General features: G+C 44.2%; 3 protein-coding genes across 9 annotated transcripts; 1 reads left to right on the top strand and 2 right to left on the bottom strand.

Annotated features, from left to right (window-relative positions):
• The first annotated feature begins 117 nt into the window (after nucleotides 1-117).
• On the top strand, nucleotides 118-2,982 carry LOC119137982 (5'(3')-deoxyribonucleotidase, mitochondrial-like). The gene is made up of 6 exons (XM_037277570.1): nucleotides 118-786; nucleotides 1,295-1,395; nucleotides 1,558-1,618; nucleotides 1,695-1,809; nucleotides 1,894-2,071; nucleotides 2,224-2,982. Exons 1-5 carry the CDS (start codon nucleotides 481-483, stop codon nucleotides 2,031-2,033), a joined length of 723 nt encoding a protein of 240 aa, XP_037133465.1. The 5' UTR covers nucleotides 118-480; the 3' UTR covers nucleotides 2,034-2,071; nucleotides 2,224-2,982.
• On the bottom strand, nucleotides 2,078-14,093 carry rasd1 (RAS, dexamethasone-induced 1). Of its 4 annotated transcripts, none has more exons than XM_037277562.1 (4): nucleotides 13,734-14,090; nucleotides 13,081-13,640; nucleotides 5,526-5,528; nucleotides 2,081-2,101 (listed from the first exon to the last, which is right to left on the bottom strand). In XM_037277562.1, exons 1-2 carry the CDS (start codon nucleotides 14,002-14,004, stop codon nucleotides 13,099-13,101), a joined length of 813 nt encoding a protein of 270 aa, XP_037133457.1. In that variant the 5' UTR covers nucleotides 14,005-14,090; the 3' UTR covers nucleotides 2,081-2,101; nucleotides 5,526-5,528; nucleotides 13,081-13,098. The 4 variants fall into 4 exon arrangements, with proteins under 4 accessions (XP_037133458.1, XP_037133457.1, XP_037133456.1 ...); XM_037277561.1 differs by lacking the exon at nucleotides 2,081-2,101 and adding an exon at nucleotides 2,155-2,178; XM_037277563.1 differs by lacking the exon at nucleotides 5,526-5,528 and having other exon boundaries at nucleotides 2,078-2,102; nucleotides 13,084-13,640.
• pemt (phosphatidylethanolamine N-methyltransferase) lies at nucleotides 10,603-27,885 on the bottom strand. 4 transcript variants are annotated; one of them, XM_037277568.1, is made up of 7 exons: nucleotides 27,453-27,885; nucleotides 26,942-27,049; nucleotides 23,624-23,739; nucleotides 19,961-20,106; nucleotides 18,884-18,995; nucleotides 16,688-16,762; nucleotides 10,603-10,682 (listed from the first exon to the last, which is right to left on the bottom strand). In XM_037277568.1, the coding sequence occupies exons 1-7, from the start codon at nucleotides 27,552-27,554 to the stop codon at nucleotides 10,673-10,675; spliced, it is 669 nt and encodes a 222-aa protein (XP_037133463.1). In that variant the 5' UTR covers nucleotides 27,555-27,885; the 3' UTR covers nucleotides 10,603-10,672. The 4 variants fall into 4 exon arrangements, with proteins under 4 accessions (XP_037133463.1, XP_037133461.1, XP_037133462.1 ...); XM_037277566.1 differs by lacking the exon at nucleotides 10,603-10,682 and adding an exon at nucleotides 11,387-11,459; XM_037277567.1 differs by lacking the exon at nucleotides 10,603-10,682 and adding an exon at nucleotides 15,691-15,971.

Here is a 27,885-nt window from a genome sequence, read left to right as displayed (position 1 = left end):
ACGAACAAAAAAAATCCTCAATAACAATCAGTTACAATAATAATGATAATAATCACGTTTGTTTTGTTTCCAAGAATCAACGCGGTATCATCTCGTTTCGACAGAACATCTTTGTTCTCTGCATTCTGCAAGGCAAGCCAATGCAGAACAGTTTGTTCCGAGTTCCGTCCAACTACGGCGTTGGACCTATGAAATCATATTGTACCGCTGCTGCATGCCGAAACTGCTGTTGTCTTCCAAGCTGACAACTTGTCAGGTTATGGGGAGCCGTGGGACATTTGACAATACGTTAGCAAGCGACTCAATCCGACCCCATGCGGCAGAGGCCTGTCACGTTTGACCTGTGCGCCGCCGCAGCCGCCGTAGACTCCGCTTCAAAGCTAACGTCAAGATAGCATCCGAGCGGTGCAGATAACGTTGAAGCATTATGCGGCGGACACAAAACGTCAAGAGAAGACGAATGCAATCCATGCATCGTGCATGAAAACGGGGTCCGTCTTGGATGCGAACGAGGAGTCCATCGCAATGTTACTGTCGACCACACGTCGTCTACTGGCAAGAGGAAAAGCGCTGCTCACTCACACATTTCAAAGGAGCTGTGGAACCATGACCCATGGGAAGAGACTGCGGGTGCTGGTTGACATGGACGGCGTGCTGGCCGATTTCGAGGGGGGGTTCTTGAAGAAGTACCGGGCCAGGTACCCGAACGAGCCCTACATCACCCTGGAGGACAGGAGAGGCTTCTGGGTTTCCGCGCAGTACGGAAGACTCCGGAGTGATCTCTGTGTAAGCCAAGCGACATGCCATTGCTCAGTATCGTCAATCAATCAATCAATCAATCAATCAATCAATCAATCAATCAATCAATCCATCCATCCATCCATCAATCAATCTGCACCATTTCAAGTTTCAAAAGTCATGAGATTCACGTGACGCATGACAATTTCTTTCATTTCTACCAAATACCTCTAAATCTCTTTCTTATTGGAGCACCTAATACGTATTTAGATTGGTGTTCATACAATAGAAAATAGAATGGAAATATATGACGTAAAATAGTGAAGGAGCTAGCTAAAGTTTTTGCAGCATAAATGCAATGGATAATTGAAGATGTATTAGAGCAAAAAAAACGAAATGGAAAAGTGCAATTGGAAGACGTTATAGATATTTACTTACCACAGTAGTAATTATGCATGACAAGCACTTAAGGATCATGCTGCATGCGCAACTATTGTTATCTCTTGATAATAAACATCATGCACGTGTTTGTTTGTTGTTGTTTTTTTATCTCTAGGAAAAAGCCATTAGCATCTGGGAGTCCAAGGGCTTCTTCAGTGAGCTGGAGCCCCTTCCTGGTGGGGTGGAGGCAGTCAAGCAGATGGCCAATATGGACAAGTAGGTTCATAACGACACGCCGAGTAGCTCAATGTAAACCCCTTAACAATATCGACATCAAAATCATTGCACTTTTACTCTGTGCGCATCAGCAGCAGCTTAATATGAAATCATTCAAACGACTGTTGTTTAGTGTCATTTTGCCACCTTTCCATTCCGCAGCACAGATGTCTTTATTTGCACCAGTCCGATCAAGCGTTTCAAGCACTGCCCTTATGAGAAGGTATGCAATCCCATTTTTCCTTTATAACAGCATGGCATTTCCTCTGTTGTGTGTGTGTGTTTGTGTTCTCTTCTAGTATGCGTGGGTAGAAAAACATCTGGGTCATGACTTCCTGGAGCAGGTCATTCTAACCAGAGACAAGACGGTGGTCAGCGGAGACGTCCTCATTGACGACAAGCCTGATATTTTAGGTCAATGAGCTTGAATGTGATTGGTTGATTCTGTCCATCAATATGTCACGTCATATTTCACAAGTGTCCTGATCTGGTGCGCAGGCGTGGAGCCCAAACCCACCTGGGAGCACGTGTTGTTCAGCGCCTGCCACAACAAGCACCATCCCGCCAAGCCTTGGCAGAGACGCTTGCTGTCCTGGTCTGACGACTGGAGAGCCATCCTGGACAGCAAAAGGCACTGAGCTCCTTCAATAGGGCCCCCGACATCACCAGCAGCCTTCGTTCATTGCCTTCCTTACTTCCTTCCTTCCTTCCTTCCTTCCTTCCTTCCTTCCTTCCTTCCTTTCTTCCTTCCTTCCTAACCTTCCTTCCTTCCTTCCTTCCTTACTGACTTACTTCCTTACTCCATCTTCGTGCTAAGCAGAGTGCACACGAGTTGAGATGTCTTACCGTAGTCGACCACAGGTGGGCGCGCTAAAACTGAAACATGTTTCAATCAAGTTAAACATACAGTAAGTAAGTTAAGGAGTAAGCCGGCCGGACAGTACTGTACTGGCAGAAATACTGAAGTTAGCAGCTAAATGTCCAGGTTATGTGCTCGTGTAAGAATAATGGTTTGATAGTTAACAATTTTGCAGAGGTGCTTGAAGAAAACCATTGGTAAGACCCCATCAGTACGCGCAATCCGCAAACAGAAGCAAACCACATGCGCCTGTGTTTCTCTTTCATTTCGTGTCTAAAAACAGCTGAGAAATGATTTGTCTTTTTTTGGTGCTACTTTGCTTTTTTTAACACCTATGCATGTCATGAACAAGGCCTATTTGCTTGATTGTTGTTTTGCCTCATAATCAAGTTGAATAGCTGAACGTGAAAGGCGGCAGTGATGCATGCTGTTTAGTTTCAAATAAAAGGTCGTAAAATAGGACAGATTTTTGGAAGGATTTCACGACTAAATATGAAGAGGTGATTTCTTTTGAGAAATGATCTGTGCTTTACATTTACAGTACATGCTGAAATGTCCTGTTTTCTTTGTGTTTCACCAAAAAAAGTACTGTAACGTGTCATCATTTACAAAAAACAATTTAGGGTTGTGTTCAAACAATTTACCATTGAGTGGTAAAATACCTCCAAACAGTTGTAAATGTGTATGAACTAAAAATATCGTCTCTAATAAATCCACATTTCAAGTCTCTCTTGCAGTTTTTCTGACTTTAGTTTGAATATCTGATAAATGCAGTTTCTCATTTCATTGCTATTTTTGTTATACTTCCAAACTTTGAAAGATTTTGGGGGAGTTCAATATAAACTCGATTTATAGTTGTAGAATGTATTAGTTTGAGGGTGTGCATATTTACACACTCGTGGTACTTTTCATCTTGAATGATTAGTTTTAGTTGTATGGTGTTTCAACAGGGGTGTGTAGACTTTTTAAAAACTCGATAAAAAGCCCCCCCCCCCCAAAACAAAATAAAAAGAAACTACTGTGACTCATGGAGTCTTGCTTAGGTTCTAATGCTGCTTTTGATGCAAGATTAAGTACAGGGTGTCCTCCAATCTGAGAAGCACACGATGAAATCAATTATCAAGGCATTCGAGAGCAAAATGTGCTTTGCCTGCAGTGTGCGAGCGAGCACTTGACCTCACCTGCAGGTCATGTGTCCGCCAACAACTTGACATAGTAAATGTTTGTAGTGATTTCTTCCAAATGCTGTGCAAGAAACTATTGAAGGCAAAGTCACATTTTCTGTTATAAGTTGTGTGCAGCACAATATCTAAATCTATATTAATATCACAACAAATGACTTGCACGTTATCAATTGAGTTGCTGACCAATTACGAGCAACATTATTCTACCAAAAAATGTACAGCTTGCATAGTAGTTGAGCTCTTTGGCCAACTAGGTCAGCTGTGGAAGAAAGCGCATGGTTCCAACTGAGCGCCTTCCTGATGGCCGTGTTGACACAAGGGCCGAGCGACCGAAACGTATAGTTGTGTTGGCAGTAGTCTATAGAATCAAACAAATTGGACTTGAAACTGAATGTAGCGGTCATTTTCATTACACAATAGCGATGGAAAACATATAGACTTGGTTCCAAAGAAGAGCAAAAGGACATTTCGTATGTGTACGTAATCTATTTTTTTTCCATTTGTTTCAGGGTTTCTGATTTGTACGTCCAATGTGCCCTGCAACATGTCTGGACATGTTGTGCTGTGCTGTCCTGTCCTGTCCTGTCCTGTCCTCCTTCCAAAGCATCGTGAAGAACTCAATCAGAACAAACCGATCTGAAATGTGATTTCTGTTACTCACGCGATCGCTAGTGTTCAAGACGGGACAAGACGCACTGGCACAAGACGCGGGGAAGACGCAGGCTATATACCTACACACGCAGAAGGGGGAGGACACAGGTGCAGACAATTAGGGCCAACCACACAGGTGCACACAATTGGGATCAGGGGAGTCAAGTGCCCTGACGCACAGAGGAAGGACCCACCAACTGAAACGAGAGGAGAGTTAGTTACCAAAACAAAACAGGAAGTGACAATACGACCAACAGGACAAGACACAAACAACTCACAAAACCCGACAGCATGACAACATTACCTTATAAGAGAAAAGTTAGTCCCCACCGAAAATGGCATTTTTTGGGGGTTATTTATCTTTGTGGTAAAATTCAACAACAACAAAAATCAACGGCCATGTTTGAGTTTTGCAGTGATTTCCATGTATTGATTAAAATACTGGCAGCTCTCTAAATTGGATTACGGCAGCTTAAGTTACATAACCGTTTTAAATGTTGAATAATATTTGTCACCAAAGATTTGGAATATTAATGTCCATCATCAATTAAAATGTTTGAGAAAATTCTCTTATTTCCTGAATTAGATGAAGTGATTAAAATCCCTCTGCAGGACTATTACCTAACAAATGAATCATCTCAATGCTGTAATTGATAAGAAGATGACATCATTAGCCATTTTAATACTCACGTCTTTGCGATCAAAAGCGTCATTCGTCTGCTCAGTAGAATAGAATAGAATAGAATAGAATAGAATAGATCTTTATTGTCATTGTCAGTCACACATGTACTATGTCGTCAGTGTCAGGCCCAAATTTGGTCAATTTCATACTTTTTAGCTTTCCAAATGGATGCAATTGGTCAGTCCCTATGCGGGTTTGCTATCTGTAATCCAAAATGGCAATGAAAGATTTCGAGACGTTTTGTCGTTTGACTACATTTGTTTGCTGCGGTGACTCCTAACGAGAGCGGCCGAGAGACGAAAAATAGAGGGAGGCTTTGCTCTTTGGAAGTTGCCAGGGTGAAAACTGGATTTTTCTTTTTTGGAAAGCCTGTGTGGTCACCAATGGCATGATATTAAATGTGGCCCTCTTCAGAAGAAACATCATATCATCAACATTTCCATCACGTACGATCAGAGAAACCTGAGGAGATTTGAAGAAGACTACACACAAGCAATCTTGTTGTTGACTGCTGGCGATTACACACTGATTGGATTCATTGATGTCAACGTTTGAAATCAGGGCCCGCTTGGTTGAAATAAAGTCTTAAAGCCTCGGATCGGGAACGTTTCAAGCAGCTCTGTGCTTTTTCAACGACTGACGGAGGCTGAAGGCTATTGAATCAATAACAACAACAAAACAAGAAAAAACAGCCAAGATCGCCTTTTTTTTTTTTTTCTTTTTTCCAAGGGGACAATCTCACAGCCCGACAAACACTCTGGGCATATCACGAGGGGACAAAGAGACAGACTTGATGCCCAGATGGAGAAATCAGGTGATACAGGAACACAAAACAAAAGCCAGATCAAAACACACTTGGCCGCAAAATCATGCTAGAATAGCCAGCGCAGGATATGTTCCAGACAAGCAGATGACTGGCGCGGTGTTATGTGACAAGCCACCGGGCCGGGCCGCCGGGCCGAGCCGGGCCTCCCTCCCATCCTCCCTCCCTCCCTCCCTCCGCTGAAACGAGGAGCGGGATTGAGAAGACCAGGTGCAGACAAAAGACATGACACAGAAGAAGCAAAAAGAAGAAATGCAGCAAGGCAAAACCACAATGCAAACAAATGTCAGCGTTGCACATAATAGAAGAGCAAACATGATGCTACTTTTTCCTCTTGACTTTGTGTTCCTTTCCTTTCCTTTGCCCGCAGCCCTGTCTGTTTATAGACTTCCCCATCTAATTGCTTTATGGCAGCAATGGAAAGACACACACGGAGCGTGTTGTAATCTCATTTTCACACATGCTCATTAGAACATCAAAACAGAGATGGCATTTTTGCAGCTTTCCAGGAAGTTCCCGGGCTATATTATGAGTTAGACCAAGCAACGGAAGCAACAGAAACAATGGAGGTGGTGAGCTACGTTACGTACTCGGTGTTTTTAGCAAAGAGTCCATGAAACTATCAAAATGGATGCTTACAGAGCACTACAAGGTATTGGGAAAAACATCATCTCGATTTAAAGGTAGCTAGCGCAATATTAGGACCACTGTTATTTTCTTTGCAAAGGTAGTATTTCAATGCTGCTATCAAAAACATTTCAACTCATCATGTATTGCAGCTGGATAGAAATACGGATTTGATTATGGGTAGCATGCATTGGCAATGTGCATGGACTCCACTGGGTCCCTGTCCAATGCTGAATGCATCCAATAGAACTTGAGCAAGTTACGTTTGAATCCTTCAGTCATGACAGAAAAACAACAACATTCACATGATCCTCTTGTCTACATCCCGCCAAAATGATAACCGCATGCTGTGGAGTGAATGATTTTTTTGTTTTTTTAAACTAAAGACTAGCCAGATGGCTGCGTGGAGAAACTTAATACAGAAGATGTTGCAGGGAGCACGTACCAACTAACTGGTGAAGTAAGGCTGTTTGTTTCTCCTCGGTAAATAGCGGAAAAATGAGAAAAAGGATACGCTCGTAAAATGAATTGAAATGTAGTGATATTCCATCAATCCGTTCCAACTCGACATAATCGGTATGTACTATCTTGTAATTCATGAGCCAATTATTACGAATCGCGTCCTTTCTGTCTGGGATTGCCGACAAGTGCACGTGCATGTTGACTTGTTGGATCTGAGTTTGCAGAGTGCCATTGTTGCAGCAGCAGATGAGTCACATTTGGCTCAGGCCGTCGGCCTGGCTCGGTGCCGCTTGGGCCGACCGACTATGTTTCCTTTCTTTTCCTGCATGTGTGCGCATGCAGGAACAGGACACCGTGTGTGTTTTTGCAGAGCTCGGGTTGGGCGGGCGTTGTGGGTGGAAGTCAACACACAGAAAGTAATTAGTGAACAAACACCTAGGCTCGTTGCCGACAGTATCGTACACTGATAAGCCGCCTGTCATTCATTTGAATGCTTCTCATTTCATTCATATTTGATCCTTCGAATCCTTTTTGTATAATTCTACGTCGAGAACACTAGAGCATGGAGATGAGGCAACTTTGGTATGGATGCTACGTACACTACCGTTCAAAAGTTTGGGGTCACAAAATTGTTTGGGTGACCCCAAACTTTTGAACGGTAGTGTAAATATTATTATAATAAAATATTATGAATTAAATATTATATCTTATATTTGTATAAGATTATAAAAAATCTATGAATATAAGTATACATATATATTATAAGATTTTTTACACAAGATTAAATATATAATCTATAAATAATTATCTAAATAAATATATACACTACCGTTCAAAAGTTTGGGGTCACCCAAACAATTTTGTGACCCCAAACGTTTGAACGGTAGTGTATGTGTCTTTCAAAAAGGTCGATTGGAAAAACGTTGAGGAGAAAAAAGGTCTTAGGTTGCTTTTGGAAAGCTCTGTCTGTATTAACACTTGTAATCATGATCAATTGTGCTCATGGTTGCTTGCTTGAAAATGTGCTGAGAATCCTTGGAAAGGTCATTCCCTTCCCTTCCCTTCCCTTCCCTTCCCTTCCCTTCCCTTCCCTTCCCTTCCCTTCCCTTCCCTTCCCTTCCCTTCCTGGTCCGGCTTGATGCTTCCTGCAGATGAGGGATGTGAGGGAGAACTTGAGGAATGATTTCATTGGAATGTTTGGATTTATGATTCTTTTTACACCCAGTTGGGAAAGAACAAAGAGGGAAGACGCTGTAAACTAGCGCAAGCTGTTTGTCTGGCTTGTTCACCAATCATTTCCAATCTATTGTGCAACGGGAAAGAAGAGCACACGCTGTTTGTTTGTCTTTCACCTGCTAGGTGCGGCGCGCCAAGACCACCATCTTGAATGAAAAGGCATCGATTGATTGCCGGCCGTGAAACTCACGTGGAACATCTTCGCGTTAGACTCGCTGACGTCTCGTCTTTCCCTTGAGAAGATGGTTCATGAGAAGAAGGCACTAATTGCGTTTGACCTGACACACAAGCACAAAGAATGTGTCTTTTATTCTTCCACATGCCGGCCGTTTGCTCACATTAAACCATTCAGCTGCAACAATGCTTTGGTTGTCCATCTGGAAATATTCCGACTGATGTTGCCACACCAATAGATTGGAGTTTTCAAGTTGAACTTTGATGAGGTGAACTACAAACCAATGGCCACGGTGGGAGCCGTAGGACCATTCCATCAAAGCAGTCATTCGTGTGCTCAATGTCAAATCAAATCAAAGCAATTGAATCTTTCACAAGACATGTGTCACGGTTGGGGGTGGTGGAAATGGAGCAGGGCGACCAAGTGCAGCTTGGACCAGGGCTTATTGAAGCAAACTCAAACTAACAGACTCGGTACACTGAGATAACTGACTAACAAAACCAACAACAGGAACCGAACAGGGACGTGAGACAAAAGACAGGAACCAAACATACCTCATGACAGCAACCAACATCATCGACATCAACAATGCTCCGACAGGGAGTGACACACAAACAGAACTTAAATACAAGACAGGCAACAAGAGGCAGGTGAGCACGATCACACTAATCATGGGCACACAGGGAGGGAGGGAGGGAGGGAGGGGCGAGCACACAGACATGATCGGGGATGAGTCGTGACAACATGTTGGAATGTTGACACAAATAGAAGGAGAGATCTTTTCATCAGTTAGCCTGAAATGTGCAAAATAGACTAGGATTTTCAAGACAGCATGTGTTTCTTTTTTTTTTTGTTGATGCTATCAGAGACTGTCCATTTTGTACCATGACTACTCAGGCGAATCATACAAAAGCGCTGACCGAGCTACAGGTGGACACTGAAGCAGGCGCTAGGCCAGACTTTGCGTCAGGTCACCTTTTTTCGGTTTTTTTTCTTTACAACAAATGAGCTCGAGGGCTTCGCGTCTCCGCTAGTAAACATGCACGCACTGAGCGATGGATGGATGGAAAATGTCGGCTTGATCATTTCAACAACAGTGCCAGATGAATAGTAAGTGTAGAAAGGAAGGAAGGAAGGATACATATTGAATCATAAAAGGCCTCATTATCAAATTTGGTTTCAAGCCTCCGACGCCTAGAGAGGCCTCTGGAAGAAATCAGCCAGCGTGTCGACTTCATCACGAGCGCTGCTCTCTCTCGAGTGACATCACCCGGTCGCCGTGCATCGAACCCATAAAGAGACCTGGACACGTCGGAAGCATGCCTGCTTGTTTTGATTGGGTGATGTCGTGCGTCAGTGGCTCTCTTGCGCTTGCAGCGGGAATTTGGATCAAAGCACCTTATGTCGCCCAGTCATTTCATCGTTGCGCTCACATCGGTCTTATCTCCGCTTTGATACGGGTCGCGTTCATTGTTGTTGTCGTCGTTATTACCGCTGCTCCGCTTGCTGTCAAATGCAGCGTGTATATATGCCAGCGTTTGGGCTCGCTTAGAAATGTTCTTATTTTCAAAATCAAATGGCTATTTTTCAATGAGGAGAACATGAAACTCATCAGAAAAACATTGTTATGGTGGCTGCATATCTACTTGGGCCCATTTCCAGCAACCATCCCTCCAGTGGTCATTGAAAAGCTTGAAGAAAAAAAATCAAGTCATCTGAGACATACCTCATGAGATCTGCTTTGTGCTGTTGAATAGACTCTTTATGAAATCGCCAATCAGTCACTAAATACAATGCCCTTGACTAAATAGCAAGACTCTCGAATCAAAGGTAGTACGCATTGCTGACATCAGAAGGCTAAATTTAGAGGGCAGATGTAGTCACAAGTCCGCAGGAAGAGCTAAACAAGAGTGCATGTGGGTGAAGGGATGCAAAATGTTGCTGCTCTCAAGTCCTCATGGCACCCAGACACAATTGTGAAGCTGCTTACACGGCACCTTTGGCGCCTCAAATGTGTGACTCTTTAAGTCACATCTGCAGTTAGAAGAGGGGGTGCACACTTATGCAAGCACATTTGGGGGGGGGGGGAAATGACTTCATGGGAACTCTTTCTTCAATGACACAAAATGTGAACACAGGGTGTACAGACTTCCTGAAGGCTCAGAGTGGCCGTTGTCAAATTGAAAAGTCAATGTATGACTATCACTGCAAATGACTTCCTGTGGCTCGGTTAAACCTTAGCCGGCCGGAGTCAAGTCCGTGATGAGATGCAGAGGATGTGAAAGGAAACCAGTGGGTTACTCAGTTACTTTGAAATGTGTGTACACATCACACATCACTTCCAAGTCTCCTATTCATTTCCTGTGCCTTGGCATTATTTGGACATCTAATTTGCAAATGAAGCGCAATCAATGAAATATTCATCATCATCATGGAGATTTTTCTCATCATTGCTTTTGCCAAAGCGCTTGAAATGGAAGCTGCAGTTACGGCTTATGTCACTCACTGTGTAATCCCGTCCGCCGCCGCCGGTGTATCGGTTATATCACAAGTGTCTGGGCAAGGTCTGACTCTGCCGTCATGCTTGGCTGCAACATCAATCAATACCTGACACATCAAGACAGACACGACTAACCAGGAGACGCGTCTTGCCAATGAGTTGTTTGTTTGAGGAGGCCCACCTGCTCTAGAAGAACATGAAAAAAAAGAAATATTCCCTGCAGCTGAATCTCTAATTAGCACAACTAATTGTTCATTGGGACTGTTTGGGCAATGTTCCCAGCTCGTCATCGTTTTTTTCTAACTGCGGCTTTTCTGTTAGATCTTGATGGCCAATTCATTCATTCAGACGTGTGCTCCAACACTACGGTTGAGACTACGGTGCACGGCAAAGGGAACGAGATCAATCGCTCTGATTGGCCAAGACTGCGGTCGGTTGTCCACTCCCACGACGGCGCAGACTCTTTTACATCTGCTAGTCTGTGTTGTCTGAGTTTCAATGTAAAAGTGACTTCAAGCAAAAGAAAAGAAAACACTTTCACTCAGGGGTGACTCATTTTTGTTGCCATCGGCTGCACACAGAGCAAATTGGACTATTACTGCAAATACTCCATTGCAACTGTAAACCTGATGCTATGTCAAAGCTACTAGACAAGGGCTACGTTTACATGGCAACGAATTTCTTTTGAAGAAGTTTCACGTACAGACACTAATGTTCGCACGAAGCTACAAAAACAAACATTGATAGATAAAGTGCCAGTACAAACACAGCATCCTTGAATTGTACCATGACTGTGACTCCCAGTACTCACATGGTGCCAGAAGAATTGCACGCACATTCCTCCTGTTTTGAATCCATTTTCACACTGGAAAAAAGCCAAAACAAAAGCAGTCATTTTCATATGTACATTTGAAAAGGGTTTTTTTTGCCCCCCAAATTCACTTTGCATTTCATGAAAAGCCTCACATACTGCAAACAACGTTCACATGGACCTGCAAAAATCAATCATGTGATGCCTGGCCTGCAGTTGCCATGCCAGCACAAACCTAATATCCTTGTGTTCAACCAATGGTGTGACATACTGCAACTGAAGGAAGAAAGAAAGAAAGAAATTCAGTCCCTCAGCTTTCATTCCACATAGACACGGTTGAAGGCTTTGCAAATGTTGCTTTTTCTCCTCCTTTCCAATGCACTTGTCATTTGAATCCTACGCTGACATGACCAAGAAAAATGCGTGCGAGGAACGCTAAATCAAGAAAGAAATATATACTACATAAACGACCACCGAGTTTGTCCACCGATGACATGAAGTTGGGCGAAGATCCAGCGCTACTTTAGAGTGACTGCCGTCGTCATGGTCAAAGCATGAGCATGATTCTCTGATTCAAAATTGATGGTCTTCAGCCATATGCAAATGAGAGCGATAAGAGTTTGTCTTATTATGAATGTAACAAGGAGTCAGGCACACAGTGTTACCGACCGATGGATTAGTAGCTGTCCGTCCGTCCGTCTGTCTCGTTGGTACACGCGCGCGCACACACACATAGCCTGCAGACTTATTGCTGATAGCAACGCTGGACTGTGGGGCGCCGGCTCATCTGTGGACAATTGCCCCCTGCAGCAATTGTCACAAACTCTGAACAGACTCAAGGAGATCAACCGGAGAGCGCGATGGAAGTGAATGAAAACAAAAGATTCAGAGAGAAGGAAAATCCATCCAAATCAAAGACAATCCATTTGGCCTGAATTGAATGAAAAGATTGGTCTGCAACATTCGGAGCAGTTTCTCAAATGTCAACATGTTTGAGTGCATTTGCATACGGTTTGATCAATATTTCACTTTGTAACTTTGGGGTAGATGTTTGGGACCGCTTTCTGAAATCCAAAGTGAGCATCATCATCAGACTTTTAAATACGGCGAGCATAGTGTTTGTAATTTTGCTACCTGGACATTCATTACCTGACGGCTGGATTGTATTTGTCACGTAAACATCAATCATCACATTCCCCCAGAATCTGGAATGTCATGTTAAGCAACAGAATTGTTGGTGCAAAGGGCTACCTGGAAAGAGAAATAGAAGAATCCAACGTAGAGGTGTAGGTAGTTTTGTTTTTATTATTGTCATGTTTTTTGCAAAAAGTCACAATAAATATACAGTACATCAAAATAGTGCCGATTGCAAATGAACATTCGAGTGCGGTTACGTCAACCCAAAAATGTAAACATTGCTCTTGCTCCTGCTGCTGCGGCGGCGGCGGCTCCGGTCGAGGATGACGTCGACCAGCGCATTTTTTCAAAGGCGTGACGCGCACAAAGTACTGTCACACGGTTGGACAGAACAAGGGAGCATTCTTTCAATGCGTGTGGGAGGGCAGTGAGTGGAACCCTGTCCGTATCCATGGTGACAGACAGCAGGTGGCAAAAAGTCCCAAACCTGATTGCCTTTCCACGTTTTGCTTTGTCTTCCTTCCAACGGTTTTCTTACTACGTGGAGTCCTCCCTCTTAACTGATAAGGCACCTTTCTTTCTCTTTGGCTTGTCCTCCACCGACCGCCTTCTCTTTAATGTACATGAGGTCGCTGTGCACGCTGGGTCTTCGTGCGTACGGCGTGACCATGCCGTACGCCTCGCCGACGTCCTTCATCTTCTTGTTCTTCACGGACTTTCTGTGCAGCATGTGGCAGTATTGCAGCGACACCTTTCTGTGCAGGTCGGGGCTCATCTCGTGGGGCAGCTTTGCCAAGGCGAACAAGGCCTGGAACATTTGGTCGACGTTCTCGTTGCGCTTGGCGGAGATCTCGAAATAGGCGCACTTGTCGTCGTCGCCGCCGCCGCCGTCCACCAGTTGCTGGATGTCGGCTCGCTGCACCTGGCGGTAGAATTCGCGGTCACCCTTGTTGCCGCATATGACCAGAGGCACGTCGAGGTTCTCTTTCATTTTGTTTTTGAGGCACGACTTGGTCTCGTAGATTTGACGCTTGAGGCGTTGCACCTCGTTGAAGGAGTCTCTGTTGTCCAAGCTGAAGACCAGGATGAAAACGTCGCCTGTGAGGGACAAAAGGAGCAAGTGTTTTGCAAGATGTGTGCAGGGAACAAAGTCAGACTGCAAAAGAGCAGTGACGCGCGTCAAATGAGTACCTGTCAGGATGGAGAGCCTGCGCATGGCTGGGAAGGGATGGTTGCCAGACGTATCCAGGATGTCAAGCTGGTAAACGTCCCCCTTGATGCTGTAGACTTTCCGATGAAAGTCCTCTATCGTCGGCGTGTACTGCTCGTCGAACTTCCCGTTGAGGAAGCGGGACACGATTGCCGTTTTGCCCACTTTGGTGGAGCCCAGAATCACCATCCTGTAGCAGTTCTTGGCCGGGATGTCAAAGTCGCTTTCCGAGGGGGACATTTTCTTGATCATAGTGTCCTCCTTGGATGTGCACAGACTTTGAGCTGCTTTCTTGAGGCGCCTGTGCCTTTCTGTCTGTCAGCTTGAGCGTGGGAGCTGGATTTAAGCGCGCGGGTGGGTGGGTGGTTGGCCCGCTCCTCCCATCCTTCCCTCCCTCCCTCCCTCCCGTAGACGTCAGCACTCGGTGAGATGAGAGGGCGGTCCGTCCGTCCGGCCGTCCGTAGAGCGCAGTAAAAAGCTGAGCCAAACTCCCACTGGTGCGTCAATCTTCCAATTCCCTAAATGTCACTGGAATCAAGTTTTCGGAATCTGCACGGACAGGGAGTCCTTTTCTTCGAGATCCCTTTTAGCCAGTCTAACCCTCCTCTATAATCTTTGTCCTTACTGGACAATTTGGTCCACTGGTATATGCACCAAATAAATAAATACAGTAAATGATTCAATTTCAATCAAAACGTACGTAGCTGGATCAATGAACTATGCCGAGTGGCGTTTTGCATCATTAGTAACACACAGGAGTGGAATGGTTTCAAGGAAAAACTATGGAGCTGACTCTCTCCATGACTCTGTTGAACGCCAACAATGGCTGCAGTTAACCCACTGGCCATATGGGAGCGCTAAAAGCACAATGTTAAGCAGATGTGTGCAGCTGTCACACATCTGTTTGCTACTAAATGAGAGTCAAATGAAGTTGGCTTGATGGACCTGCTTATGGTTGCATGTTTCATCCTCTGAATTGTATCATATTGAGAGGTGAGCCACATTTAGCCTGTCTTGGACGGACGGACTGAGCAAATTCAACTGGTCAAACTGGGTTCAGAGACTATTTTTAAAATAACGTCAAATAAAGAAATAGATGGATCGGATAAGACTCACCACGAGATGACTTGGCAATGTGAGAAGTGACAGTGACCAAGACAAAAGAAAATGAACCAACAAGCAGACTGATGAGATGAGGAACACCTGAACAAAGACTGAGGGAGCTGATTGGAGGACACAAGGGACTGGACAGACAAGCACAGGTGGAAAAAAGACAAAAAAATGTTCCGACAAGACAACATGAGACAAAACCAAATCCATCCATTTTTGGAACTGCTGATTTGGCATTAGATAGGGTGACCTAGTTCATAGATAACCGAAAGAAGGAGGGAAAAAAAGGGTAGGCTACACACAGTCATGAAATACTACCATGGACTCAGTTAGATCACTCCATCATGATCACGAGAAGGAAATGAGATTTTTGCCGATCAGGTCAGGGCGTGCGCATGTTGTGACCGAGCGAGTGCCCACGGTGACCTTTGTCAAGGACTGTTCGGTACGACAGACGCTCTCGTCATTCCCCGTCTCTCCATTTTTTGAAGCGGGATCGCCCTGCCCTATTGATTCCCTCCAAGTTCTGCGTGAGCAGTAAATCTTATTGCGGATGATCAATGCCTTCCAAAAGTACTCACGTTTCTTCACCTATCGTGCGTGATCTTACAATCAGCAACTTGTACAAAAATATGGGCCAAATCAACGGCACCCATACATTCACCGATTGTCGTGTGAGCCAAAGAATTGCTGAGCACTTTTCAAGTCTCAGCTGTCCTCCAAAGCTTTCTTTCCGATTTCCTGAGCTTTGTTTTGCTCAGATAACACAGTCACATCCGCCCGAGTCGCAACCTCAGCTTTTGAACAAATGTACTCACTCTTACGGAGTACGTGAGGCCAGCATTGCGGCAAACGAGCGAGCTCCTTGTTAATGAGGGAGAAGCAGAATTTTTATTTCCATTTTCCTAATGCTTTGATAGTTAGGTAGAAAAGATTGTAGCATTCATTTTCCCTGGAATTCTCTTGTTAATCAATAACGCCCGCCATCTCACAATCTTCTGGATGAGAGTGAAAGAAAGAAAGAAATCCTCCCACAGCCCAACAGAACAGGATGATGCCATTATTCACGTTTGCGCGTCCTCTGCCCATAGCGGTGCTCGGTGAAAGCTCTGCAAATGGAGCAAAACAAACAAAGCTGGTGACACCGCACCGTACCGTACTGTACCAGGATCCGGGAAATGAAGCGTGACTTGACTGTCTGGCCATCGAAGAAGGCTGGGAAGTACGATTTGAACAACTATCAAATGGTGAGGATTGGGAAACATTCAACCCGGACCTGATTTCGAGGAATTGTTTGTCTGATGATTCTCATGATCGATTCTTCTTCGGAAAAGAGAAAAAAAAAAAAAAGTCTCTCTTTGACCAGGGCTCACCCACAAGTGAGGCAAGCCGCTTAACGTTTTCCACCGCCGTTGGGCCGAGAAAACTTTGCTCTTCTGTGGCTTTGAAGTGAAAGGGTCTCGCTTCATTTCGGATCCAGTCGAATATAAAAGCAGCACTGTAAATATTTCCCAGCGATTGGAAGAAAGCCAACACATTTGTAGCTAGTGATTACCCTCACTCAATGAGAATGAATGACAGTCTCACAATCTGCAAGGGAGGCAAAAGTGACAACATCTGATGTGTTCATGGGGAGATGGCAGCCATTGCGAAGCCTTGACATGCTCTGGCATTTCAGGATCATGGCAGCAAAAATTCAAAAGCCATGCCACATCACTCATGCACGCCTACAATGGCGTCAGGAGGGCATCTCCCACAACACGCCAATGTTGGCCTCAAACACCTTTTTCCATCGATAGCCATCACACGGAGAACATGGACTTACCCTTCAAATCGTATGGCTATCTTGTAGACCAAGGCGACAATTGCAGTCAAGACGAGACCGGCTGGACTTGCACCTCTGGGAAGAGGAAAACAAAGCAGAGAGAAAAGAAGTGTCTTATGAGTCAGGACAAGTGCATATTCAACTTGATTGTAAAGGGCCTCTCGGACGGGTTGGGGGAAAGAGAAAAACCCTTTCACCCTCGGACTGATGACATTCCATGCGTGAAATTCATGTCCGTACATTTCTCATAGAGCCAAGCTGTATGAAATGATCATAGAAATGCATTTATGTAACAAATTGAACCTGGGCTTTAAAAGTGAAAGTCCCAATGATGGTCACACACACATCTGGGTGGGGTGAAATTTGTCCTCTGCATTTAACCCATCCTCGTGTTTACATGTCATTCCAAGGAGATCAAGTCACTGTAGGCTGCACCTTGACATCAGCCGGTCAGTATCACATTTATTTCCAATGACGTGTCCTATCACAGCTACGGATGAAAGGAACACACAGCACAATAAAGTGACCCACATATTTTGTTTGGAAAGTGGACTACTGACACACATTTCAATGAAATAAGTCATACTGAAGGCTCGCTAGGGTTTGAAAGGAAGGTAGAAAAGGACACAGAGGTCAATGAAAAAGCAGAAGAAAAAAAAAAGGCATTTGGCTGGACTAGGAATAGTCGAGTTGTATCGCGTCACAAACCATGAAATCTTGAAAGAAAATAGTGCCATTCATTGGTCTGTCAGTCAGTCAGTCAGTCAGTCCCAACACCAATGTTGTCGTCATAAGAAAATGCACAGATGACATTCAATGGTGGAGGGGCATTGAGCTGAATTGCTGATGAAGCTTACAGAAGTGACCCACCCAATGATGGTGACAAACAGCACGCTTGCAATGACTCCATGCCCGTATCGTATGCCATTCTTGACTAATTGCAGGCCCAACTCAAGGGCCGCTTTTGTGTCAAGCATTTCATGTTACATTTGATAGAAGCCTTTTGATGGCCAGTAATAATCCTACGAAACCATTTGGGGGGGGCTATCCAAATATCAGTGTTTGATGATTTGCAAAAGTCAAGAGATAGCCATGTTCCAAAAAAGGTGTCAGGTTATTGGGGAAAAAAACAAGCTGTAATTTACGTATGTCACAAAATGTCATCCCATCTGGTGTGCTAATTTACAATGGTATTTTTTTTTCTCCATCTGTGCTCCCAAACGACAGGGCTCGCTCAAGAATAAGCATCGCAGGTTTGCGCACCTCCATATGGGACTTCAAGATGCCTGTATGATGACGATGATAATGAGAGATAATGTATCAATTAATGCTACGAGTCGCGCATTCTCTGAATTCAATGGACATTTTCTGGAGAGATGCTTGTCAAAGATTGTCTATTGTCCCTGTGATTGACTGGCAACCACTCGCCTGAGGTCAAATGGGAAAGACTTCAACTCAGCCATGACAAGAACACATTATGTTCAAGTTTAGGACAAGGTGGGAAAAAAATGGATAGCGCTTCTTTTCTTTCTTCCCCCTCTCTCATCTCTCTTCCTTTGCATCTGGTAAGGTGATAGTCAGGACGTTTTTCTCTCATGCTGTTTTACTCGATGGTTTGATGCCATTCTGTTCATGAAAAATGGCAAGTAAAGGTCAGATTTTTGGGGGGGTTTCAGGAGCTGTAGTTCCATCGATCATTCTTGCCAACATTTAGCAGAGCTCAAATCCATTTTTTATTTACAACCAAATCGAAAGTGCAAGGTGGCTTTTACTATATAAGACACCCTTGACCGTATTGTCAAAGTGGCGCCTTGAGCTAATATGGGGCGCTGAGAGAAGGAACGGCGGCGGCAGCTCTAGGCGGCGGCAGCAGCTCTAGGCAGCAGCTCTAGGCAGCAGCTCTAGGCAGCAGCTCTAGGCAGCAGCTTAACACCCGAGCAAGCACTTGCCTTAACTACACAGGCCGAGCCGAGGTGGTGGAGTGCTCTCCGTTTCCTTGGCAACATACGTATTTCCACGCCATCTCCAGAAGGAGGTCAATTGAAGAAAGCATGGATTCATTTGCAGACTTTTATGTGGCCCACTTCCTTGATTCAGAATGCAATTTCACGCAAATGAATGAGCCACGCACTTAATTGTTTGTTGTGATGAGGCCAAAATAACAAGTTGCTTCATGATGTTACACAGTGTACTCACATAAGTGCGAAGCCAAGGTAGTTCGCCGTGCTGCCCCAGTACATTGGATTTGCTGTGAGACTGAAGGGAAAGCCTGTCACCTTCTCATCCATCACAATGCCAAAGTAGTCCCCTGCAGAGCACATTGTTCCAAAGTTAAATAGATGATCTCAAAAAATGATATCGATATACATATATGATATAAAAGATGGTATCTTTGACGGTCATTTGGTAAGCGCTCACCTGTAGCGCAGGGATGTGAACTCGGTCGGCCCCTGTTTATTGTAAACTGAGCAGCATACAATTGATTTGCCCGATATGCACAATTTGACCGAGTTCCAGCCAATATAAGAGGGCAAACCGAAAGAAAAGAAAAAAAACGTCCTGTGGCTTCCAAGTTAGTATTTAAGCGTTGCAATGGTCCAAAGACCCTGCAAGTTGGAGGAAATTGCTTTTGAATGGAGAAGATCGAACAAGTTGCGGCACAACATTATGTTAACGGTTAACATAATGTTGAATTTTTGACAACATTCAAAGGCAAACAAAAGCTGCTGTTTTTTTTCTGGTGTCACCATTGTTTGGTATTATGACGATGGAAAAAAGGGTGACCTGGTTTCTCTCAAGTGTGAAGTAGCCATAAATTGGACAAGTTTGACCGCAATGGCCGAGTTGCCATGCCAGGTGGCTGACACATCAGCGACCTGTGTATATGTTTGATTCTCCTTTTTTCTGCTCCGTCACCTTGACTCATCAGGTCACGGTGACTCAAGGCGGCTTAATATAGAGCACAGAGGACACATGGAATCAACGCAGGCTTTACCCTCAAAGGCGCGTGTGGGTTGGAGGAGCTTACATTTGGGGGTTTTCCCCCTTGCTCCTCTGTAAATTCAATTCCAATTACAAATAGTATGGCTTCTAAATCTGCCAACGAGTGACTGAGTGGCTGGCTGCGTGATGACATCACGCCGCCGCAGCGGGATTCAAATTCATGTAGGTACGTGTATTTGAATTGCGCAAACATAACCTCATTGAGGGCTGAGCCATTTCCATTGTCATTTCAGTACCACTGGAGTTAAGACAGAAACCATTTGGACTTACCAAGGAACGTTCCAGTGAATCCCAAAGCGAGAAAGCTGCTGACGACAAGGAGAGAGCCCACCGCCACCAGAAGTACGCCCATGTGAAAGACTTCATTGCTGTCTAGTAGCTCCCACTTGGCCTGGCTCTTCATTACTATGGCCATGCTGCAAGGAAAGCAGATGACACAGATGACGCATGTTAGCTCAAGTAACAACATTTCAACTGAATACAAAGTTACATTTAGCAACTAGTAATAAATGCACCCATCCGTCTGTCCGTCTATTCAAAGAAAAGAGAGCCAAGTGTGAGACTGATATTCAACCTAGTACTCCAAGCTTCTTAGAAAGCGTATTGGAGTGTAGATGGAGCGAGGACGACCAAATGCAGCTTGGACCAGGGTTTCTTGCAGGAACTCAAGACAGACCCGGCAAACTGACGTGACTAAACAACAAACTAACAGGACTGCTCGCCAAAACGTGAAACAAAAGACAGGAACCAAACAAACCGAGTGACAGTGAGACATGCATTGTCCACATCCCGTGCAATACTCCGACATTGAGTGGCACACAAACACAATTTAAATACAACACAGTTAACGAGGCAGGTGCGTGTGATCACACTAATCAGGTGCGTGTGATTACACTAATCAAGGGCACACAGGAAGGGAGGGGCGAGCACACAGACACGATGACAACCTATACATAGCAGAACTGGGAACGAGGCATGACACGTATTACTCTTTCAGTCGAGTCTAGTGGCCTAGCTTCACTTTATTTTGAAGAGTCACACTTGGAATGAGCTATTCAAATACATGAACATTTGTCATAGAATCCATCCATGCATCCATCCATCTGGTTATCTAACAATAAAAAGAATAGATTGTGATGGAAGAGATTCAAGAGTGTTTATTCGCCATGTTTGAGCGTGCCAAACAAGGAATTTGACGCACTCCACATTTGTACCTATGGACAATTTCAAGTCTCTCGATGCATCACTGCCAGTGAAGCAGAGGCTTTTTTTGGGGGGGGGGGTCTTTTCTTAAATCTTCGAAGGTCCTCGTAATGATCAATGGTCTTGTTATGAATGTAATTGTTTGACGTCATCCAGCGGCATTCAGCAAAATGTCTCAGCCACAGCAATCTGACATTGCAGCATGAGAGGAAGTCTTCTCGATCATTTCATTCGTCTTCTTTGTTGACTGACTATTCGACACGGTAGAAGGCATAAGAATGGTACGGAAAGAGTAGTAGAGTTTGGAAGCCAAGCATAAGCGATTGCAGCTGAAAACAAAAATGTGTCAAAACGATTTGCCGTTGCGTAAGTGTGCGCCTCATAAAGAGTCCGTCCGGCAAAGCACCTTTTCATGACAGCATTGTTTGAATGTGGGTCGCTCACATTGTCAAGCTAGACTGAAAAGACTTGACTGGAAAGCATTGTGATGAAAGTACAAGTACACACGACTGGATAAAGCAAATAGAGAATCAATCAATCAACTTTGACAAAGGAAGCAGGATCATCTCTGGCAAGATTGCTAGGACTTTGGATGATTGGAATGTTTTCTGTAGTAATGTCAGCCGTGATTACGATTTGAAATGATTTTGGAAGGCAAAAGTAGGATGGCAAGCTCCTCTATGAAGTAACATGCCACCCACCCGTGTGCCTGAAGTTTTTGAAAGATGCTCCCTTTTGGTGCTGTCATTACGAGCTCTGATCTGTCTGCTGATGATGGTGGTGGTGGTGGTCGAAATCACATATTGCTATGCGATCGAATGACTGAGCTACTTCACAGCATCACCAGATCGGGATAATGAAGCAGCAACACCAGCAGCTTCAAAAGCTGTTCAAAGAAACAAGCCACTTTCCAGAAAGGTGTCTTTCTCATTTGTATTTTGGACCTCATTTTGGGAGCGCTCGCTCGCTCGCCACTCGCTCGCCACTCGGCTACTCTTCTCCAATGTGCGACAGGCAGACATTACCTCCTGAAGGATGGAGATTGAGGTGGGGGAGCAGACATGCTTCCTTCTTTCTGCAGGGGCTTTGAAATCAAATCATGACTTTCTGAAATTGAATGTACCTGGCTGGGGTCCAGCAGATCAAAATGGTCCCAAATCCAAACCAGCTTTAATAAGTGGATTAGGGCTTCTGTGTTCTGTGGCTCGCTCTTATGAAGATGCAATGTGTTGTTGCATCACGTCAGTCAAAAAGAACTGCTGCTGCTGCTGCTGCTGCTGCTGCTGCTGCTGCTGCTGCTGCTGCTGCTGCTGCTGCTGCTGCTGCTGCTGCTGCTGCTGCTGCTGCTGCTGCTGCTGCTGCTGCTGCTGCTGCTGCTGCTGCTGCTGCTGCTGCTGCTGCTGCTGCTGCTGCTGCTGCTGCTGCTGCTGCTGCTGCTGCTGATGCTGATGCTGCTGCTGCTGATGCTGGGTGAAGCGAAATAGAGCCATGCGACGGACCGAAGAAACGCTAAATGGGGCATGGCCAACATTTTAGTTTGGCCGGCCTGCATTTTCTCCACAAGTCAAAACAGATGAGAGCTTTAGCGATATCGTGAGCCAACGATACAAATCATTTGTCATCCTTTGCCCCACACACACACACACACACATCTGTCACAGCAAGGCTTGCGCTAACATCAATAAATAATCATACTAATAAGCGCACATTCGATGAGTCGACGCACCGACAGTTGCAAAATGTCCAAAACGGCATGATTAGCTGTCGCTCATTCATTATGAACTCGATAAGAAGTCCTATTTGAATTTGTCTTTTGTTGCTGTTTGCAGCACATTTGACTTGATTTTTTCAATCCAATTGTAACCCTTGTTTACATCCAGCAAAACTACACCCATCACTTTGTGAGCACAATTCACAGGCTGTGTGTGTGTGTGTGTGTTCCCAGCTGGAAATGGGCAATTTCTCTTTTTCTTTCTTTTCCAGTAAATCTGCTCGTTACATACGTCAAAACAATACAGATGAGTCCACCCATCAGTGATGAAGGCGATTTAGCAGCATGGCAGGTGTTGATTTCCTGGTCACTAGATTGGTGGTGAATTTGCGCATAGGGAAAAGAATGAGTGAGCAATAGAATATCAAGTCTAATACTAACACACTAATACTATGAAACTTGTTTCACATGAGTCAGTGAGACACTGACACACAAAAACTGACCTTTAACACAATTTGATGAGGTCCAATACAAGACATGTACATGAAATATTGGAGAGGTTTTGATTGAGAGAACTTGAATCAATTGCCATAACAAGAGCTAGAATCACACTCATATGAGAGACTATTGGAAGCACTTGACGTTGCTGTCTGCGAGCAAAAGTGCTGTTCCCAGGCAACACAAAGGAAGCAGAAAGTCTCTCAAAAGAGCCATAGTGGGAGGCGTGGGAGGATGCACGGTCAAGAACAAAATGGCATCCAAAAGTGCAAGAAAGAAATGATACGGAAGGAAGGAAGAAAGAAAGAAAGAAAGAAAGAAGGAAAGACAGAAAGAAAGCCCAGCCGCTTGGTGCCCTCCCTCGCCTTGTGGTTACCGCTTGTGTCTCGTTGTTGCGAGATTCCAGCTTGACTGAATGATGTTGATAAGTCTGCATGGATGTGAATGGCAGGTGTGTTCTATGCTGACTCCAAATTTCAAGGCAATGTGAAATTGGCCTTTTTCTTTTTTTTACATTGTACCTGTGGCTGCGATACACATTGAGGAGGAGGATAACAGAGCCCAGGAAATAACAGGCAAGGTAGGGGCTTCCAAACATCTCGGACAGTTTGTGTGTCCGGTGCTCCCATCTTGCTACCTGAAATAGCAAAGGAGATGAAAACATCAGGTTGAGAAATGGCCATTTTCTTGACCTGCTTTTGAATCCGAATCAATTCTATTTATATTGCACTGCAGAGAATCTCAACGTGCTTATACCTGAATGAATGCACAGCGGCAATCTAAAGAAATCCTTTGAAAGGACTACTGCATGGATATGGCTTCGCTGCCAAACTCCAAATAACACTCTGTGGGTTGAGGAAGTGTGTGCGTGCGCGCGTGCGTGCGTAGATAGATGACTTGATGGGCAGAAAGAGCCAGAAGGTTGCCATGGCAACTTGTTATACAGTTGTTGTTGTTGTTTGTAGGGAAGAAAAGCTTAAAGGGGGGGGAAAAAGAAAAAAAAAGGATCAAGGAAAATTTGAACGGAAATAGACTTCATGTGGTGATCAAAGACAGTCTGGGTTTGCTCAGGTGCGGAATAAACTCAACTGAGATTCTATTAGGACAGTGCTGATGAAGAAGGATTACATATTGTTATATATATATATATTTTTTTTTAAACACATGTTCAGAGCATGATTGTGGACAGCCATTGTTATTATTTATGCCCTAGTGACCAAATTCTAGATCTCGACATAGATCATTTTATATTCCGGCAATGACTCATATTCCAATATGTTTTAAAAGGGTTAGGGTTAATTAATGCCATTTTTTCCTTGATTGAGTTCTAAAATATAGTTTGATTTAGCCCCCGAAAAAAAAGCTTTCCCTGGTCAATGCATGCTGTACTCTTCATTTCCGGCAATGACACATATTCCAATAGGTTTTAAAAGGGTTAGTGTTAATTAATGCCATTTTTTCCTTGATTGAGTTCTAAAATATAGTTTGATTTAGCCCCCGAAAAAAAAGCTTTCCCTGGTCAATGCATGCTGTACTCTTCATTTCCGGCAATGACACATATTCCAATAGGTTTTAAAAGGGTTAGTGTTAATTAATGCCATTTTTTCCTTGATTGAGTTCTAAAATATAGTTTGATTTAGCCCCCGAAAAAAAAGCTTTCCCTGGTCAATGCATGCTGTACTATTCATTTCATCTTTATATCAACAGAGTACCTACACCGCGGTGCACGAAACCAGGGCCATTATCCAGCAGACACATTAGCAGGCCCGTTCCTTTATGGAACGGGAATTCAATGGGCCTAAGTGATTTACAGACTCACTCTCCAGTGAATAATAGCTAGCGCAGGCTAAAAATACTGTTGTGCTGCTGAGAGACAACTGATGCTGTACTTCTGTCATCAATCAAAGACACACGTAAGAAGCAGCTTTGCGGCTCGACCAGACCGATTCAACGAAGACCAAGGTAACTGGGTTCTTCTGCCGGAGCGCTTGGTTTTGATGTAAAAAACAAAAAACAAACACAACTCCTCAGAACAGACCCAACAGGACAATCGATTGAAATGAGCAGGGATAGATGTGGCTGCTTGTTCCCTCCGTCTGTCCATTGGGTTTATTTTGCACAGCCCTGTTGAACGCACAAGTGAATGCGAACACACGCCCTGCTCTGCTCTGCTCTGCTCTGCTCTGCTCTGCTGCTCTGGCCTGCCATGTATTCATGGATTCGTATGCGGATGTGTCTGGATCCATGCCAGACTGGGAACAAAAACATTGATCACATGCGCACTCTGATCAAATTTGAGCACTGAGCGAATATTCAAACATTTGGTTGGGGAGACATGAATGTTTTGGGAGCAAACAAGCTGTGGTCATCAAAACTACAGAGCACTTTTCAATACAGATATGTACTTTTTTGGATATCACCACTAGATGGCACTGTACCTTGAAGGAATATTCGTACGTATATTGGAATTGAGAATATATTGTTACTGGGATATGACATTGCCAAATCCATCCATTTTCTGTACCGCTTAGTCCCCACGGGGGTCGCGGGAGTGCTGGAGCCTACCCCAGCCGTCATCGGGCAGGAGGCGGGGGACACCCTGAACCGGTCGCCAGCCGATCGCAGGGCACACAGAGACAAACAACCATTTGCACTCGCACTTAGGGACAATTTGGAGTCTTCAATTGGCCTACCAAGCATGTTTTTGGGATGTGGGAGGAAACCGGAGTGCCCGGAGAAAACCCACGCGGGCCCGGGGAGAACATGCAAACTCCGCACAGGGAGGGCCGGAGGTGGAATCGAACCCGCACCCTCCTAACTGCGAGGCGGACGTGCTACCCAGCGCCCCACCGAGCCGCCTACATTACATTGCCAAATCATCAACTAAAATCGTGCCTCTATCACACAATCTTTTAAAGCTCTATTGATGGTTCCGATATGAAGCGAGAAAGAACAGACTGACCACTCAGCTACTGCTATCTTATGTCAGCTTGACATCCTTCCAGGGCTTGCCGCCAAGCTAATGACTTGGAGTTGATTCGAGATATGCCAGGTCTTATTTAGGTGTCAGCGGTTACATTTTGTGCGAGTGAAGAAAATGAAGTTAGGAGCTGAATGAAGCCAACACATCGAAGAAAGTTGGACATGAAGGTGACTTTTCATCAGCCAACCCACACGTCTGTTTCCAGGAAACTATATCCAGTCATTTTTAAAAGATGAAATATGCATGAATATGAATGGATCCTTGAATTGACATCAAAAAGTGCCAGGATCTACATTTGGTGCCTGAGCGTTTCCATTTGCTTTTAATCAGACAATTCCAAGTAAGGAAGCGGTCTGAGTGTCGAATTATTTCATCTGTAACTTGTCTCAAATCATTCAAATGTACAATTTTCGAACGAAGCGAGGCTCAACAGTCAAAAACATCATTTAGACAAGTGATCCATTTTAATGATCATTTCATTCCCCAATCAGCCATTTCTTACGGGAACGCCGCACGTTATCCTTCAGACAAAATGTTGTCATGAAAATGAGAAGAGTTTCAACTTCCCAATTGTTATTCTATTTTATTTCTGCTGTACCTCACTCCAATTTAAAAAACATTTGTCAACCAATGAGTCGACGAGTGGCAAACCAAAGCTCCAGTCAATTGGCGTGGCTGGCGCCAATTGACAAGGCAGTCGGCATCAGTTAGTTACCTGAGGGCAAGTGTGCACGTGTGACACCATTAGAAGTGACACAAAGAAGAAAACTTCAAGTACAGGCAGAGCTTGACAAAATGTCATTTTTAACGTGTGCCCACTACAAGACTGCAAATCCAAAACAGACACAGCACTTACCAGATTCCAGAAAAGTGGGTTGAAAATGATTGCAATCACAGCAATGTGGAAGTTGGGGTCGTGGACGTTGATATGTTTTAAGACTTGGTCAAACACCTTCAAGTCCATCTGAAAGGAGCAAAATAAAGTTGGATAAATTCTCTTTTATTTGTGTCCCGTAAGACTCGTTGAGCATTGACTGGGTTCTACATGTTTGTGTTGAATATCAAAACCTCTTTTTTTTTTTTCTTTCGATCATTCTATCATCTAACAAATGTAACGTACATACATTAAGTGTACATATCGCCAAATGTATTTGATGTTGGAAAATTGATACTTTTATTTTGACACGTGAAAACATACCGGATGTTTTCTGGCTGTCAAGCCACGTACGTAACAGTGAAAGATGGCCTTCAGCTTTTCGGGGGATTTTCACTGCTACCATTTGAAGTATTTAGTCGAAATCAGGGGTCTCAAAGGGTCTAAAATTTAGACTCTAAATGATGCGCGCATGTGTTTGACATTTATTTACCTTGGAGTAGTCGATGTTGCCGAGACCTCCACAACAGTCCAGCAGGGAATGTTTGTTTTCCGGAAGATTGTTGCTAACTCCGCCGGCTGGTTTGCAGCTCATGGACACTCAGCTAACAATAAAGCACACCAGTGCACATGTATGCAAAGTATCAAAATAGCTTGAGCAAAAGCTCAAGTGCAATCGAAGTTCAAGGAGAAGCATTCACTCAGTGCTCAACATGGCCAGTTAGCTTTTGGTGCAGCTGCTGTTGCATTATGGGAAATGAAGTTGATTTGTCTTACACTTGCTTGAGTCAACATTTGTCATTCAACCAATGGGGGATTGTTTTGTTTTAAAATGCGTTAAATAACCCGAAGATCAACTGAACAAATGAACCTCATTAGTATGTCATAAGTAAATGCCATTTCGAAATTTATTGTCATTTGTGATG

Source organism: Syngnathus acus, chromosome 19, assembly GCF_901709675.1.
Source record: "Syngnathus acus chromosome 19, fSynAcu1.2, whole genome shotgun sequence".
Classification (NCBI taxonomy): Eukaryota; Metazoa; Chordata; class Actinopteri; order Syngnathiformes; family Syngnathidae; genus Syngnathus; species Syngnathus acus.
The sequence above is the reverse complement of the archived record's forward strand: the minus strand, read 5'-3'. Positions and strand labels throughout refer to the sequence as shown.